Source organism: Mangifera indica, chromosome 4 (assembly GCF_011075055.1).
Source record: "Mangifera indica cultivar Alphonso chromosome 4, CATAS_Mindica_2.1, whole genome shotgun sequence".
In the NCBI taxonomy this organism is placed as follows: domain Eukaryota; kingdom Viridiplantae; phylum Streptophyta; class Magnoliopsida; order Sapindales; family Anacardiaceae; genus Mangifera; species Mangifera indica.
In genome coordinates, this window is record NC_058140.1 from 17,168,351 (window position 1) to 17,184,745 (window position 16,395).

At 30.0% G+C, this 16,395-nt stretch overlaps 1 protein-coding gene across 2 annotated transcripts; it reads right to left on the reverse strand.

Annotated features, from left to right (window-relative positions):
* Positions 1-1,174: 1,174 nt before the first annotated feature.
* On the reverse strand, positions 1,175-7,043 carry LOC123212799. 2 transcript variants are annotated; one of them, XR_006501617.1, is made up of 8 exons: positions 6,708-7,043; positions 6,129-6,256; positions 5,843-5,892; positions 5,182-5,744; positions 3,774-3,854; positions 3,113-3,175; positions 1,659-1,859; positions 1,381-1,574 (listed from the first exon to the last, which is right to left on the reverse strand). XR_006501617.1 is itself a non-coding variant. In XM_044631993.1 (7 exons), the coding sequence occupies exons 1-7, from the start codon at positions 6,759-6,761 to the stop codon at positions 1,518-1,520; spliced, it is 996 nt and encodes a 331-aa protein (XP_044487928.1). In that variant the 5' UTR covers positions 6,762-7,043; the 3' UTR covers positions 1,175-1,517. The 2 variants fall into 2 exon arrangements, 1 of the variants encoding a protein (XP_044487928.1); XM_044631993.1 differs by lacking the exon at positions 1,659-1,859 and having other exon boundaries at positions 1,175-1,574.
* Between the last annotated feature and the right edge of the window lie 9,352 nt (positions 7,044-16,395).

The window sequence follows — 16,395 nt, forward strand, 5'->3', positions numbered from 1 at the left end:
TATCATTTTGATAACAAAAAATGAATCAAACCGAATTCCAACCCAAAATGAGACAGCCTTAACCGAGCTCGAACTCAAACTCGAACACCAAACTCGAGCTCGACTTAATTCGAATCCAACCCTAACACTCATTTTTAAATACCGATTAAATATTTAACTAATATATTATTATATAATTTAATAATTTTAAATTAAAAATAAAATATCATTCAATCATATAATAATATAATATTTAAATATTTAATTTTAAATAATTAATTAGATAATTAAACATGAATACTCCTTATCTTACAATGAAAAGTGATGACATTGACAAACTCCAAAACCACATTCATTTCTGGAAGACAGTGACTGAAATCAGAGCTGACGCAGAAATTGCTCCAATGCCATGTATGGACACAAATTCACAACAAACCAGCCCATTTTTTTAACATTTTGTGATTCTCCACAGACGTTATCCAATTCTCAATCTCTGCCCGTGTTACCAAATTCCGTTCACACTCAATGATGCATCCACCCAGCCTATATTCCAAACTAACATCTATCATTTTTCTATAATATGATTTTATCTTCTATTAAATGATATATTAAGAAAACCTTATTATTTTCACATTAAAAGGGTGTTTGGTTAATGTATTTAAAGATTATTTTAATAATATATATTTTTATCACTAAAATTATTTTGTTTTTTGATTAAACAATAAAAATTTTTAATAATCTTTAATTATCAGTGATAATCTACTTATCTTGACAAAAGGGAAATAGGTACAGGAAGTCTACTCGATTAATAATATAATTGTATTTCCAATGAAACAACTTTCTTATAATCAAAACAATGTTTAGAAATATAAATCATCACATCACTGATAAGATGGGATTAAGAATTCAATTTCATAAATATTACTGAAAATAGAAAAAAAAAAAAAAAAAGAGGAAAAAAACTATGAAAATAAACAAAAAGCCAATAAAAGTAAGGGAAATTTTTCCATAAGAATTGGCCCGAAGATTACCTGCTCCTAAGATGGAAGTAATACTACTATTTCCAAATAAAATCCCAATTTTTTTCATCCCAAATGATGCATCATCTAATGTGACAAAGACATATCATTGAAAACCTCAACTCTTAATTTACACATCAAAGTTACATAAACAAACACATCATTTGAGATATCAATGGGCAATACTATTTCTTTACATGAAATAAAACCAGTATCACAAGCCAATCCCAAAATATTCCGAGGGGAAACAACTGTCACCAATTATATGCAAATGTAATCAAAACAATTTTCAGGTGTAGAAGGTCATTAAGGAAAAATATTCTACACCTCAATAATGTTCAATATTATCAGTTAATATTGATGGATCAAGTAAAGGCAAAAATGTGATAACTGTTTGATGAGACAAACCTATTTAAATTGAGAGAATACAAGATATTTCTTTCAAGGGAAAGATTCTTCAATTGAACTCCCGATAATAACTGAGAATCAGAATAAAGACTTACTCTTTATGTGCAACTGTCACCGTTGCCGCTTGGCGCGAGGCAATAGAGCAAGGAGAATCTTTTTTCTAGGCCCCTGCAAATCAAACCGCCTTTATTAGACACTGCAGGCCAAACACTCGAACAGAACATGACAAGCTCAAACATGAACACAAAAAACCTGGAATGCAGATTAATATGCAACTCATCATTTGGAAACAGTTCATATATAAGATAGGGTAAGGGCTATCTCTAACTGTTGAGACTTTTGTTGTTGCTTGACACATTTTTGCTGAGATTTAGAAACAACAGGCTCAAAGCCATCAATATCAACCCCATTAACACAGCAGCTGTCGTTTCATGTTTAAGGGTTTGTAATTCCCTGCAATAATGGACTTTTTGGTTAACCGATAATTTACTGTTCGCTCAGAAGGAATAACTGCTACAAAAGCTGTTCAATATTGAACGACCCTATTCCTCAAGCCATTCATAGTTCTGCCAAGTTGGGTCTTGAAATTTCAAGAAGGAAGCCTGTACCAAGTGACTTCGAACGCCTGTTCCAACGATTTTTAGTTTTATTACCTTAAATTTTTAGTTTTTCTTGTCATTCACAAATGAATAATTTTCTCTTACTACTTTTTTTTTTTTCCAGTCTCTTCTTCCGAGATTAAAGATTATTCTTATGTCAATGTTGATGATTAAGTGTACTAGTTATTTGAAAAGTTATAATTTTGTTTATAAATTCACAATTTAGTTTGGTTATGCATTCCATGATCCTCGTATGCACAGAAGACTACGTCTAATGATCTTGTTATGTTTTCTTGAAATTATTAAGGTTATATGGATGACTTTTGCATATTTAATTTGCTAGATTTTTTCTTTATTATATAAAAAAAAATGAATTTTCAGGTAAAAATGTTGATTAAATTTTGAAAATAATTTTGACAAGTTAAAAAACCTAAAATGTGGTTGACCATTCCAACATATTACCGATTCATCGGTTCTATGTTACTGGTTGACCAGTGGTATTGGACCGATTATGGTTCAAGAGAAAAAAAAACCAAAACTTTGCGGTTCGGTTTTTTCTCGTCTCGTGGACTGGTCAACCGACTATGAGCACCCCCAAGGTATTAAAGATAGGGATTGTGCCATCACTAGGGTATGTAGAATGAGACAATTTAAGGATAATTAAAACAATGTATAAGGAGATTAAACAGATTAAAATTAGAATTCCATTGTCAGTGAGAGACGAAAAGATGACCCCTAGGCTTTTACTTTGTGTGAAAATTTTAATACCATGCGATACCAACTACTTTCATCCTTATTTCACTCAAACCACAAAAATAGCTTAAATAATGAGGTGGAAGAGATAAACTACACCTAAACGATTTAAAATTTACATGCAATTTAATTCACCACTTGCATAATAATGACACGTATGTGCTTCAACTCGTAAAATTAAGCTCACTGAAAATCTAAATCTTTTGATATCCAAAGCAATTCAGATTGCATAAAAGCATTATGAGTGTGCAAATGTAAAGCCATATAAAGTCAAACTGCTTCCCAATATCTAACACACCTAAAAGAAAAAGACAGAAAAACATTAAAGAAAAGACAAAGGAAAATATATCTTACCATAGGTATTCCCAGCTCCTTGAGGTCATTTTCCCCCATCTGCTTCAGTGCAGTTATATCCACCTGCATTATATATCAAATGAATCAAATAAAAGAAAACCAGATGAGATTTTTTTTTTTTTCATTTATTAAAATAAATGAAATTTTAAGAGAAAACAAGAATTCATTTTGTTTACTAGCTGACTCCAACATTGAGTAGGAACTACTCCTGATTTCAAATATTCAGTATCAAGCTTCCATAAATTTGTGTATTCAGCAGTGTAAAACAGCTATAGAACCATACTAATCCTAAATTCCTTAACTTGTTTCCAATAATAAGAAAGAAATAAATTACTTACTGTAGATTTTTTGAGATTGTACTAAACTTGGCACATATGATAAAACTAATAATGATGCAAGCAAGATTTATAAAAATAAAACTGTTCTGGTAAATGTTCCTTTGAAGCATACTTTTGTTCTTTGTATCCAAAAATCATTTCCTTTCATTAGTCTTTACCAAGATCTTTGCAAGGGACTACAACTGGCCACAAAACCTTAATTGTCAAGAAACTTATGAGATGTCAAGCAGCCACAAGTTCAACTCCAAAACTTCTTGGTTAAAGCCAAAGACCTCAATAGCTCATCAAAGCACATAATCAAAGGAAAGAATAAAATGACTTACTTCCTCAGCCTTAAAATGGATGGCATATTTTCCCAATCCCAGTGAATGTAACAAACCATCAACTGTTTGTTGTTCTTCACCCTACATTATAAATAACAAAAGAAAGAGCTCAGAAGATGTAAGAAACAGTTATCATTTAAAAGTATATATATAAAAGAAGAAAACTACAGGAAGGAATCCTCAAGAGCCATGTTTTAATTAGCAGCCTTAGAAAAATTGACGCTATGAGCTGTTTTTATGGAAGGGTAATGGGAAGAATCTGTAGAACAGATTCAGTGAACAGGGATGAGGAGCAAACATATTGTTAGAGGACAAAGAACAGGAATTATATGAGACATGGAATTAAAAATTTCAACTTGTAACTCAGGCAAGTATTGCAAGCAAGTAACAATTCAAAATTTTAAGTTCTAACTATGTAGCTCAGATATAACATTGCATCCCCAAAAAGGCAATTTCTAACACAAGATATAAATTCGCAACTAGATACCAATTAATTTAGTAGGAAGTAGAAATTAGAGCCACAACAGCAGTCTCAACAAATGGTAAAGCCACAGTATACTGTGAAATCTAATAAATCTGACTTGCTGACACAACATAGCCTTCCTAGTGCATATAACATCAAATCCTATGGTCTCAAGAGTACTTGTTTTTCACATTATCAATTGAGCCCTCCAAGTCACACAGTATACACATCTGTATAGCAATACACTTAGATGATTTATGAAATCAACAGGATTGCAGGCTCAAATTTTAAAGCAACCTTCATTTCTTATGGCAAAATTACAGAAGAGACCACTAATTCAGCCACATTTGAAAAGAAAGTCAATCCTTGAGCTTCTTAATTAGCCCCTCAAGTCCTTTCTCTTTCTTTGAAAGTAGGACGCTGTAAATTAAGGCTCTTTAAGCAACATCCTATACCTTTTTCTTTCATTGTCCATGTAAACATGCTACCTTGATAAAACTAGGCCCATGAATATCACTTCACACTGTATAAAATACATCAGTTATGAAACAATGTATCTAGAACTTGTAATGATAATTTTCTCCAACAACACGGGCTTGATTTTTCTCATTGGGAACTGAAAAAGCAAACTTCTCCAAAAAACAAAAAAGCCTTGAACTAATAGCATAAGTGTAAAAAAAATTCCCACCAAAAGAAGTCAACTACAGTACAAAATCACCCTTATGAAGCAAATTAAGATAACTAATACACAAGAATCTGACTGATCATACATAGGTGGCAGGTGGCGACATATATCAGAGTTTCATGTAGTAGTGTACCAATGTAAATCATCCTTTCCGTTTCTGAGAGTTTTATACAGTTTCATAAGCATATATATAGATATCATTGCATAAAATTGCCGCAATATTAGTGTGTGTCAGCAAGTAGTGGCCAAGAAGCTCGTACCATGTATGAACTTTTCGGCATGACCCCAACAGACATGGACGGTTGGCCCAGAAGCTGTGGGGCCGGTGGTGCAGGCTTTGTAGATCCAGAAGGCAATGCAGGTTTGGTGATGTAAGGTGAAGAACTAACAGGCCTTGGAGCATTATGAACATCCTTGCTCATATATGGAACTGTTCTCACATCATCATATGTCCTGCTTAATGGCCTATTTGGTAGACGCTCCACATTCCTTGTGGGGGATGGACCCCTAGAAGAACCAAAAACTCTCTCTGGTGATCTTCGTCTTATATGATCCAAAGTCCAAGCAGAATAAGAGTTTCTGGATGAGCTCATCGGGGGCAAATCATCTGCACTTCCTGTAAGAGGAATTCTCCCCAGGATACTGGATTCTTTTGACTCAGGCATGCACTGAAGTGTATCAAGTTTACTAAGTGGGGGCCACCCAGTCCTAGAAAGCTTTTCACGGAGGTCCATGAACTTTCGATCATAATGACTCTGAGCTTGTCTAACTAAATTTTTTTGCATAAGTTTGAATCGGAGGTCATTTTTTCTGATAGAAACATCTTTTGTTGTCCGAGGCAACAAAGTGAGTAATCAGAAAACAAGTTTAAAAGCTTTTAAAAAGAAATCATATCACAGTGACATAAAGAAAACTACTTACCATCAACACCGTTATTAGCCAAATTTGTAATGCAACTATCCCCTTTTTGTCTGCAAGGATTGGAAGTATAATCATCACTCATGGAAGTAAAAATCATTGACAAAATAATTGGAGAAAGTGGTAATGCATGTAGAATGCACACACTAAACAAAACTTACAATACAGCGTTAACCTTGATGCAATTTAGAAACTTGAATACTTACTACAATGCATCAACAAATAGAAAACCTAAAAAGATGAATCTGAAGGTGAATACATAGATATAAAAGAAGAACGATGAACACACCTTTTGTGGTTGACTTGGGAACTATCTGAATTACTTCCTAGTCTATCCCTTATGGAACGCTTACTTCCAGCAGCCGGCAGCGAATCAGGAAAACCAACATCTGACACTAGTCCCGACCTCTTCACCACCTGCAAAGTTATAGTTTAGCAATTCTATTTTTAATGCTAAAAAAACCAAGCCATCTAATATATTTTCAAAACAGAGAAAGGAAAAAGGTCACAACAAAATTTCACTCCATATATTATATAAATTTGCTTATCCCGAACAATGTATTTGAAACTAAAACCATAATAAAAGAGTAAAAGCCCATTAATCACTTATACATAGAGTTGGCTCGAGCTCAGATGACTACACGTTTGGCAATAAACACATTCAACCTACAAATTCCTGTTCCACATTTTCTTGGCAACCAAGCAGATAATAAATAATTAGTTACAATTACATAAAAATAAAAACCTCTTACATCCCATCAAACAGTTCAAAAGCAATAACATGAAGAGAAAATCAAGAAAGTAAATTCAAAACCAAAGCACTAAGACTGAAAGTTGCTACAAACAAAAATAAAAAATAAGAAGATACCTGGCCACCACGTCCAAGAGTAATAGTGACACGCGCTCTCGAAGCTTCTGCCATAATCAAATCTACAAACCCTAGCTGAATTAACCAACTAATCGACTCAACATACCGCAGAGACAATTGATACGTGAAGCATAGCCATTTCCGAATCAGCTTCAACAAATTAAGAACCTTGAGCTCATGACACAACCAGAAAATTAATACAATCAAAATGACTCTTACGGTTGTGATTGATAACTCTGTGTACAAGGTGAAAAACTTAACAAAAAGAGAGAGAAAGATCACGGCAATATGAGACGTCTGATTGAACGATTCACGGGTCAAAGGAAGCTCATAGTAAGATAGATTGAATAATATTTTATTATCATAATTACAAATATTAACTTACAGGAGCGTTTGATTTGGATAATATTTTATTATCAAAATAAAAATATTATCTTGAAGATAGATTACTTAAAAGATTATTGGGTATAAATAATTACTATATTTGATAAAATTTGATAGGTATTGTGTTTGGTTAAAGGTAATAAAAGATTACTAGTAAATTATTTTATTTAAATGCCCTTGAATATAATTATTTTTAAATATTTTTTATATTATTTGTTATATTAATTAAAAATAAATTTATTTTTATCTTAAAAAATTAATAAATTATAATATAATTATAATAAACTCAAGATTACCTCGGTAATATTTAAATATCTAAGGTGAAGGTGGTAATCAGATTATCACCTATATTACCTGTCACATCAGTATTGGTAGTAGAAGAGTACTGTAATATTTTATTACTGACAAACCAAACAAAGGGATAAAAAATAGATTACCAAAGTAATCTTAAAAACCGCTAACCAAACGTCCTCTAAAAGTTTCAAGGTAGATTAATGGCTATAAGTTATTTTATGTTTAATAAAATTTGATAAATTTAAATAAGTATAAATAATTATTTTTTATAAGAGATAATAAAAAAATATTAGTATATTATTTTATTTAAATTTTTTTGGATATAATTATTCTAAAATATTTTTATATTATTTGTTATATTAATTAAAAATAAGATTATTTTTATCTTAAAAAATTAATAAATGAGAATATAATTATAATAAAATTAATATTACATGAGTAATTTTTTAATAAATAAGATAGATATGATAATCATATTATCTGTTATATCGTCTGTTATATTACTATTAATAGTAAACTGTTATTAAAATATTTTATTATTTATAAATAAAATAAAATAAAATATATTATTAAAGTAATATTTATGAAACTCTAACTGAACGCTCTTTTACGGTTGTTTAAAATTGATTAACTAAACTAATTTGATAATTATTTAAATCAAACTCAATTTTTTTTGTTCAGAATAAATCATAAATTGGAAATAAATTAATTTAGAAATCAATCAATTTTAAACCTAATAAAAATATTAATTAACTGAATTAATTTTTTTGGTAACCAATTTTAAACTAAATTTTAAATATTCCATTTTATTTTATATTTCAACTTTTATTTAAAATAAGTTTAATATTTTATTTAATTTTTTATAGCCAATTCAAATAGTTTTAAAAAATAGATAAACTTATATTTAAATTTAAAAATTAGTTTTTTATATGGGAAAACGACTATTTTTTATTCAAGTTTTAGTTCAATCTCAAACCTACACTTACGAAAGATGAAAAATTTAAACTCTCACCCATAATCAAACTTCTATTAATTTTTTTCTTTTAAAAGAAGGGGTAAAATAGTTATTTTACTATTTATATTAAAAAGTTATAACATTTATTATTTTTTTCTTTGGGATTTTAGAAACTAACATTTTACCATTACCAAAAGTTTTCAAACTTTAAAAAGTAACATTTTCACCCTCAAACTTAGAGTTTCCATATTTTTCAAACTCAACTACCTCTCATAACTTTCAAAAATGGTAGTTTCACCCATACTTTTCAATTTTATCTTCCGATATCATCTCTGGTCTCCTCCTTATCCTGGTGCGATGAAGATATCTTCATCTTTTCGTTGTACGGTGCGATGAAAAGACAAAGATCTCTTTGTCGTACCACCCAGAGGATGAATGATTCGTTGTCCTTCATTTGTTCTTATAGATCTAGATGACAAAGGATTGTCTTTCGTCATCCTTTATAGTCGAAGATGAGAAATCGGTGAAAAGCGTTAACCGTTGGTGGTGGCCAGGGAAGGAAGCAAACCCTAAAGATAACATTTAAACTTTTCAAACTTTGATGATAAGTTAAAATGTTAGTTTTTAAAACTTTGAGGGGTGAAATGATAAAAATGTTAAAGTTTTAAAGTTTATAGGTAAAATAATGATTTTACAATATCTCTAACTAAAGATTTGAATGATAGTTTGGTTATGAATAAGAGTTTGAGTTTTTTATCTTCTATTAGTATGAATTTGAGATTGAACTAAAACTTGAGTGGAAAATAGTCTTTTTCTCTTCTTATTTTATTAAATTTGTGCCTGAACCCATTATTAAAATAGTTTATTTTTTAATTTGGTTATGAATTCAAAAATTCATTCGATTTAATTACTAAGTATTTTTTAACACCCAAGATGCCTCATCTTATCTTTTATATTTTTGAATGTTTTTTAATATGTTTTCTTTACATTTTCTTAAGCAATAATGTATGAGTAAACTCTTTTATATAACATGTTACTACACAAAATTGTAAGTCTTATAATAAATTTTAACTTTCATGTGTAGTTGGATTTTAACTGAGTTTATTTAAATTAAAAAATAAGTTTAGTTTGAACAAGTTCAAAATGAATTTACTTTAAATGAATTTGAATTCAACTTAAGTTTCAGAATTTAATATTTTTGAATTTAAATTTTAAAAGTGTTAGGTTCATCAAACCAAAAATTTTTTGCTATGAATTAATTAAAATAATATTATTTTGATCAATCATTTTAGAACTGAGTTCAAAATTTGATTCTAATTCGACTCCTCTCAAATAAATCAAGCTCGAATAATTTTAATGAGAATTTGATAAATTTAAGCTTAATCTTAAATGAGTTGACATTTAACTCGATTTGAATCCTAACTTACTTTCTCAGAAGATATTTCTAACTTACATATTCTTTCGAATATTTTTTTCTCAAGTAAAACAGGTGTTTACAATGCTCACAATCAAGTATGTAATAAAAAGTTTCATTGACCCAATAAATTCTTCATCAAGTTCTGAAATATGGTGCTTAAACATTCATCCAAAACACTTGAATAAAGTAGGAGAAATTAAATAATAAGATATTGTTCATAAATTATTTATAACTCAACATAGGTGAGAAATATATAAATCATATATAGGAGCATTCTTGACCAAGAGTTCCAATGACGACAGTCGGGCTTAGCTCCAAAACTGTGTTGCAGAGAGGAAACATATCTGTCAAATATAACACTATATCTTATATACCAATCACAATACTTATATAAATCTCTACCAAAATGATAGATAATTAATGTATGATTTTGGCCAAGCCACCAAAAATGACATCTAAAGATAGTATGTCCGAAGAATTGTCTGTTGAATCGAAAATGCCAAGACTCTTCAAAACGGAGCACTTTTAAACCAAGGTCATCGTTTGATCGACAATGAAAAGAAAGAATTTTCTTTGACTGTGTCGATAAAAAATTAGTTATATTTACAATTATCTTAATACTGCATGAAATCAAGTATGAGAAAAAGAGAGTTAGCGATAAGATAATCTTGTTAGAATGACTCATGTTCTTTTTCTTTCTTTTTCAGTACTCTTACATTGATTTGTTTATAAGAAAATGTTAGCACATTTTATTTAGAAAATGTTAGCATAATTTCACTCATTAATTTATATTCATATTTTTATTCATCTATTATTGTGTACAAGACCCAATCTAGTATAATTTATATAATATTAAAAAAATTAATTAATTGATAATTATAATATTAAAAATTAATTAATTTTTATTAAAATTAATATGTTAACCCGTTTAAGATCTAGCCCCATGTATATTGGAACAAGCCGTGGACTTTATCCATATCATCATAGGTTTGTCCTATCCGAAGACCTGTAATTATAATGGACCTTAAACCTGGCCCATGGGCTTGATGGATAGTGGTAGAGCCGATCCAACCCACCAAATATAACACATGTAAAATGTACTTTACTATTCACACATGTGGTTTTAAAGATTGCATCGAAAAGTTTTCAACAGCAACCGCTTGAACTGACACGTTGTATTGTTTTGTTCTAACCATGTAATATCTCAACGTCAATGAGATATTAATATATGCATATTATTAATTAAAATTTAAAGGCAGATGAATTTCCAAGTTGAAGGCATTCTTCTTCTTTTATTTTTATTTTATTTCCCTATTCGTAAATGATAACTCTTTCGAAAGAGCTGCTCCACTAATAATCTAACCCTCGCAGATATTCTTCTTGGAACCATTCAAGATCTTCTTCAAAGAATTTCTAGAAAAGAATATAGTTTATAGTTTGATAAAAAAATTAAAATCAAAAGACTTATTCCCACCCAACGTTGAGTTCATTTCTAAACATACACTTGTAAGATTTTAAAAACTTAAATCTCATATATAAATTGTTAAATTTAATCAAAACTATTAGGGGACGTTTGGTTTGGACAATGTTTGATTACTAAAATAGAGAGATTACCTTGAAGATAGATTACTTAGAAGATTACTAGGTATAAATGATTACTATGTTTGATAAAATTTAATAGGTATAAAGAATTATTGTGTTTGGTTAAAGATAATAAAAGATTACTAGTAAATTATTTTACTTAAATGCCCTTGAATATAACTATTTTTAAATATTTTTTATATTATTTGTCATATTAATTAAAAATAAATTTATTTTTATCTCAAAAGATTAATAAATAATAATTTTTCTATAATAAACTCAAGATTAGTAATCTTCAAATACCTAAGGTAAATGTGGTAATCAGATTACCACCTATATTACCTGCCACGTCAGCATTGGTAATAGAAGATTACTGTAATCTTTTATTACTGACAACCAAACAAGAGAATAAAAGATAGGTTACCAAGGTAATCTTAAAATCCTTTAACCAAATGCACCCTTAGTTATATGGGATAAAATCATCATTTTATCACTAAACTTTTAAGTTTTTATATCAATTTTTTCTTGATTTGAAAAATTAACGAATTTTCTCAATGATTAAGTTTTGAAATATTTACTTTTACCGTTGGTGTTTTTTCTTCTTTCTACGATGACTAGAATCTGTTTCTGCCATTGACCAGTATTCCCACCATCTTTTTCTCCCATTGTCGACTTTCTTATTGTAGTAGTTTCACTAAATGAAGATGAATTATCTTCGTCTCTTCAGTTGGATGAAGATCATATGAAGAGGTCTACTGAAATGACTCTTCTAACTCAATCTGTTTTATCTTAGAATCTTTAAATTCTTCTTTGAACTCTATTTTTTTTCCTACACTACCTTCCTATAAGAATTCTTTGTCTAAGATGTACACATTTTTATTGATCAAAATTCTGTGATTAGCTGGGAAATAAAAGTAATATCCTAGATAATCTTTAGGATATCCTATAAGCCAACCTTTTTTGGACTTGACATCTAGATTATCAGTCATAACTATTTTTACATAAGTTGGTCATCCCTAGATTTTAAGATAACTTATACTAGGGGGCTTGTCATACCACATCTCATATAGTTCTTTTGGATAGATTTGAATGGTGTTTTATTCAAAATATGCAAAACAGAAAGGAAGACATATCCCCATAATGACATCGACAAGTTTGTAAAGCTTACCATAGACCGTGTCATATCTAATAGGGTATGATTCCTCCTTTTTTATACACTATTGTGTTGTGGAGTATATGAAGAAGTCAATTTGAATACGATTTCATTTTCCTTCAAATAATCTCGAAATTTCATACTCATATATTTATCTCCCCGATCTGATTGTAAGACTTTAATATGTTTTCTAGATTGTTTCAAACCATAGAAGGAAAATTAAAATTTTCAAATTTTTGGATGATGAAAAAATTGTTAGTTTTTCAAACCAATAAGGAAAAATGATATAAGTTTTAAAATTTAGTGATAAAACAATAATTTTATTTTTTATAACTAACAGTTTTTATTAAATTTAATAACTTATGGGTAGACATTTAGGTTTTTGAAACCCCGTAGGTGTATATTTGAAAATAGGCTAAACTTGAGTGGGAATACGTCTTTTGACCAAAAATTAATTAATCTTTTTTTTCTATTTTATTTTCGAAGAATCATAACGTCACACTATTCAATTACTACCATATAGAATGTGAAATTCTATTCCAAATTAGGAATGAGTAATTAATAATATTCTTAGTTAGACTGATTATTATGAGTTGTAAATAATGAAATACTAGGGTGAGATATTTGCAAACTTTGTCCATTGCCTACCCGGAGTTGATCATTACCAATAATTTGATGTGGAACCACCAGCGGAAGCTAATTCATTAGCCAAGGACTTGGCTTCTTGAGGATATTGTGATACAGAAAAGATCATGCTTCTTGGATTCTTGGAGTTCAATATGAAGTTGGAGTTGACAATTTTGAAAGACGAGAGCCAATAAAATCATTTGGTAAAGCATTCCAGCCTCTTTAGAAGAATTGGTCAGTACATGTTTAGTTTATTTATTTCTTTTAAATTATCTCAAAATTGAATTTATAAGTTTAAACTGAGTTCGATTGAATTAAACCGATTTTTAAGGTCAAGTCAGTTTAGCTTGAATCTAACTCTTATTGTAAATTATATAATAAATTTTAATTTTCATGTTCTTCATAAACCAGGTGATATTTCTAAATTACATATTCTTTCATATATTTTTTCTCAAGTAAAACAGGTGTTGCACACAATCAATCAAGTATATGGAACAACAAGTTTTATTGACCCAATAAATTCTTCATCAAGCATTGAAATATGGTGCTTTAACATTCATCCAACATACATGAATAAAGTATGAGAAATAGTAAGATATTGTTCACAAATTATTTATAACTCAACATAGGTGAGAAATATATAAATCATATATAAATATACGAGATGAGAGCATTCTTGATCAAGAATCCCAACGATGACAATCGGGCTCAGCTCCAAAACTGTGTTGCAGACAGGGAACAGAACTGTTAAATATAGCGCTATATCTTATATACCAATCACAGTGCTTGCAGGAATCTCTACCAGAATGATAGATAACGAATGTATGATTTTGGCCAGGCCACCAAAAACTGCATCTATAGATTGTATGTCCGAAGAATTGTTTGTTGAATCGAAAATGCCAAGACTCTTCAAAACGGAGCACTTTTAAACCAAGGTCATCGTTTGATCGACAATGAAAAGAAAGAATTTTCTCCGGCCGTGTCGGTAAGAAATTAGTTATATTCACGGTTATCTTAGCATTGCATAAAATCAAGTATGGGAAAAGGAGAGTTAGCGACAAGATAACTTTGTTAAAAGGGCTCATGTTCTTTTTGATTTTTTGTTAAATACTCTTAGATATGTTTGTAAGAAAATAATTACAGATTTTACTTATAAGCATCGACTTTCTACCAAATATAGTGCATGTAACTTGTCCTTTACTATTTAAATATTATAGTTTTGAAGAAATGGTCCGAAAAGATTTCATCAACAGCATGGACTGACATGTTGTTTTGTTTTGTTTTGTTCTAACCATAAAATTCTTTTTTTAGTAGGTTTCTAACTTGAAGACATTCTTCTTTTTTTTTTTTTTTCTAATTATATCTTCCTATAAGTAAATGATAACTCTATCCAAGAGCTACTCAACCAATAATCTAACCCTTATACATATTTTTCTTGGAACCATTCAAGACCTTCTTCAAAGAATTTCTAGAAAAGAATTTAGTTTATAGTTTGGTAAAAAATAATTAACATTTTTTTATTCTTTTTATGTTTGAAGAATCATAATGTCATACTAATCAATTAATACGGTATAGAATATGAAATTCTATTCCAAATTAGGGATAAATAATTAATAATGCTCTTAGTTCACCTATTTTATAAGCTATATTTTAATAATAAACTAATTAATAATCAATTATTTGTAATTAAAAACTCAAGGTGGAAAGACTGTTTCACAAAAAACATCCTTATGGAGAAACTGATTATCATGAGTTGTAAAGAATGAAATACCAGAGTGAGAGATAGCCAGGAGGTCTATGGGGGGTTTGCATAGGCCACATGCGCTTGTGGATATTGTGGAAAAGAGGGGTGATTAGTTGCCTCGTCGTGGTGGTCTATGAGTAGACGGACAGGAAGACATGGGCGATTCATATGCAAGATTCGCAAGCGATGGCTACTGGACACTTTAAGAAAGATCGCATGAGCAACCAGCGTACATATAGCCACCCATTAAAGGGAAATTCACACGTGCACAGGCATCTATATAGTGTTATATGTGAATGCATATATAATGTATATAAAGTACTTAGCCACTAGCCCCTTGACTTAAAACTGGTGATCAAGAGGAGCAACGCTTTGAAAATTTACCATCGATCCCCACTAGAGCAATTCGATTTTAAGTGCATAACAGCTCATAGCGTCTTGTTCAGGGATTCGGTGATCCTTAATCAAGTCAATGAGAAAGCAAGGAGAGATAATCCTGGTTAACTGTCCCCTGCCATTGCAAATTCAACAAGGAAAATATATAAATGTCTATAAACAGAAAGCGAATAGCTTTCTGCGAGTTACATAACCAACATAATGGCCCCTTTGAAATAGATGCCAAACTGTGCTTGTAAACAGTTAATGAATCTTTACAAAAGACATACAAAAAAGAAAATGATTTGTGGAAAAGCCAGACAACCATTTTTTATTTTTTTTTTAACCGTAAAGGAAGATCAAACCATTAAAAGTTTAAGTCTAACTCTTTTTAGCAATGGAAAAAAAAAATATAAATCACTAATTTTATTTCAAGAAACAATGCACAAGTTAGTAGCAAAATGTCATGTAGATCGATCATCACAATGGGCATTTGTAATTAATGAGGTTTAACTAACATAAATTATAAATAACAAATCTACAGGTCTGTTCCCAATTCCCTTCGTCCAAGAACATTTCTGAGATTGGTGTTTTAAATTAAAAAGAGAAAAATAATAATGAAGGATTATGCGTTGCATATATGCATGCAAAATATGCCAAATTAGCGAAATTTATGCAGTACTAGTTATATGATGTTCATGTATTTGTTTTAGGCATGTGAAAGATCTGAAATAGATTGTCAAGCTGAAGAGACATAATTGCATGCAGTTATGATCAGTGTTTTAGTACAGCTATTCAGACTTCTATTTCCATTTTCATGTAAATCAATAACAAGATGACACATGCATTTGATAACCCAGAAAGATCAAACCCTAATTGAAGAAATTCATTGCACATATCATGAAGGATCTGATGTCACATAGATCAAACTCTATAATATATTAACACCCAAACAGAAACTGAATAACGTTTCGCCATTTATTGTTATACATGCTTATATATAGAGAAATCCAGACCTATACCTCCTGCAGATTTAGTAACTTGCACTGATACGATCTTCATACAAAAATATCTAGAAAATCCAGGAAATAATGGTTTTCAACACAGGCTAGGGAGAGGAAAAGATAGAGATAGATCATCTTCTAGCTATTGAATGAC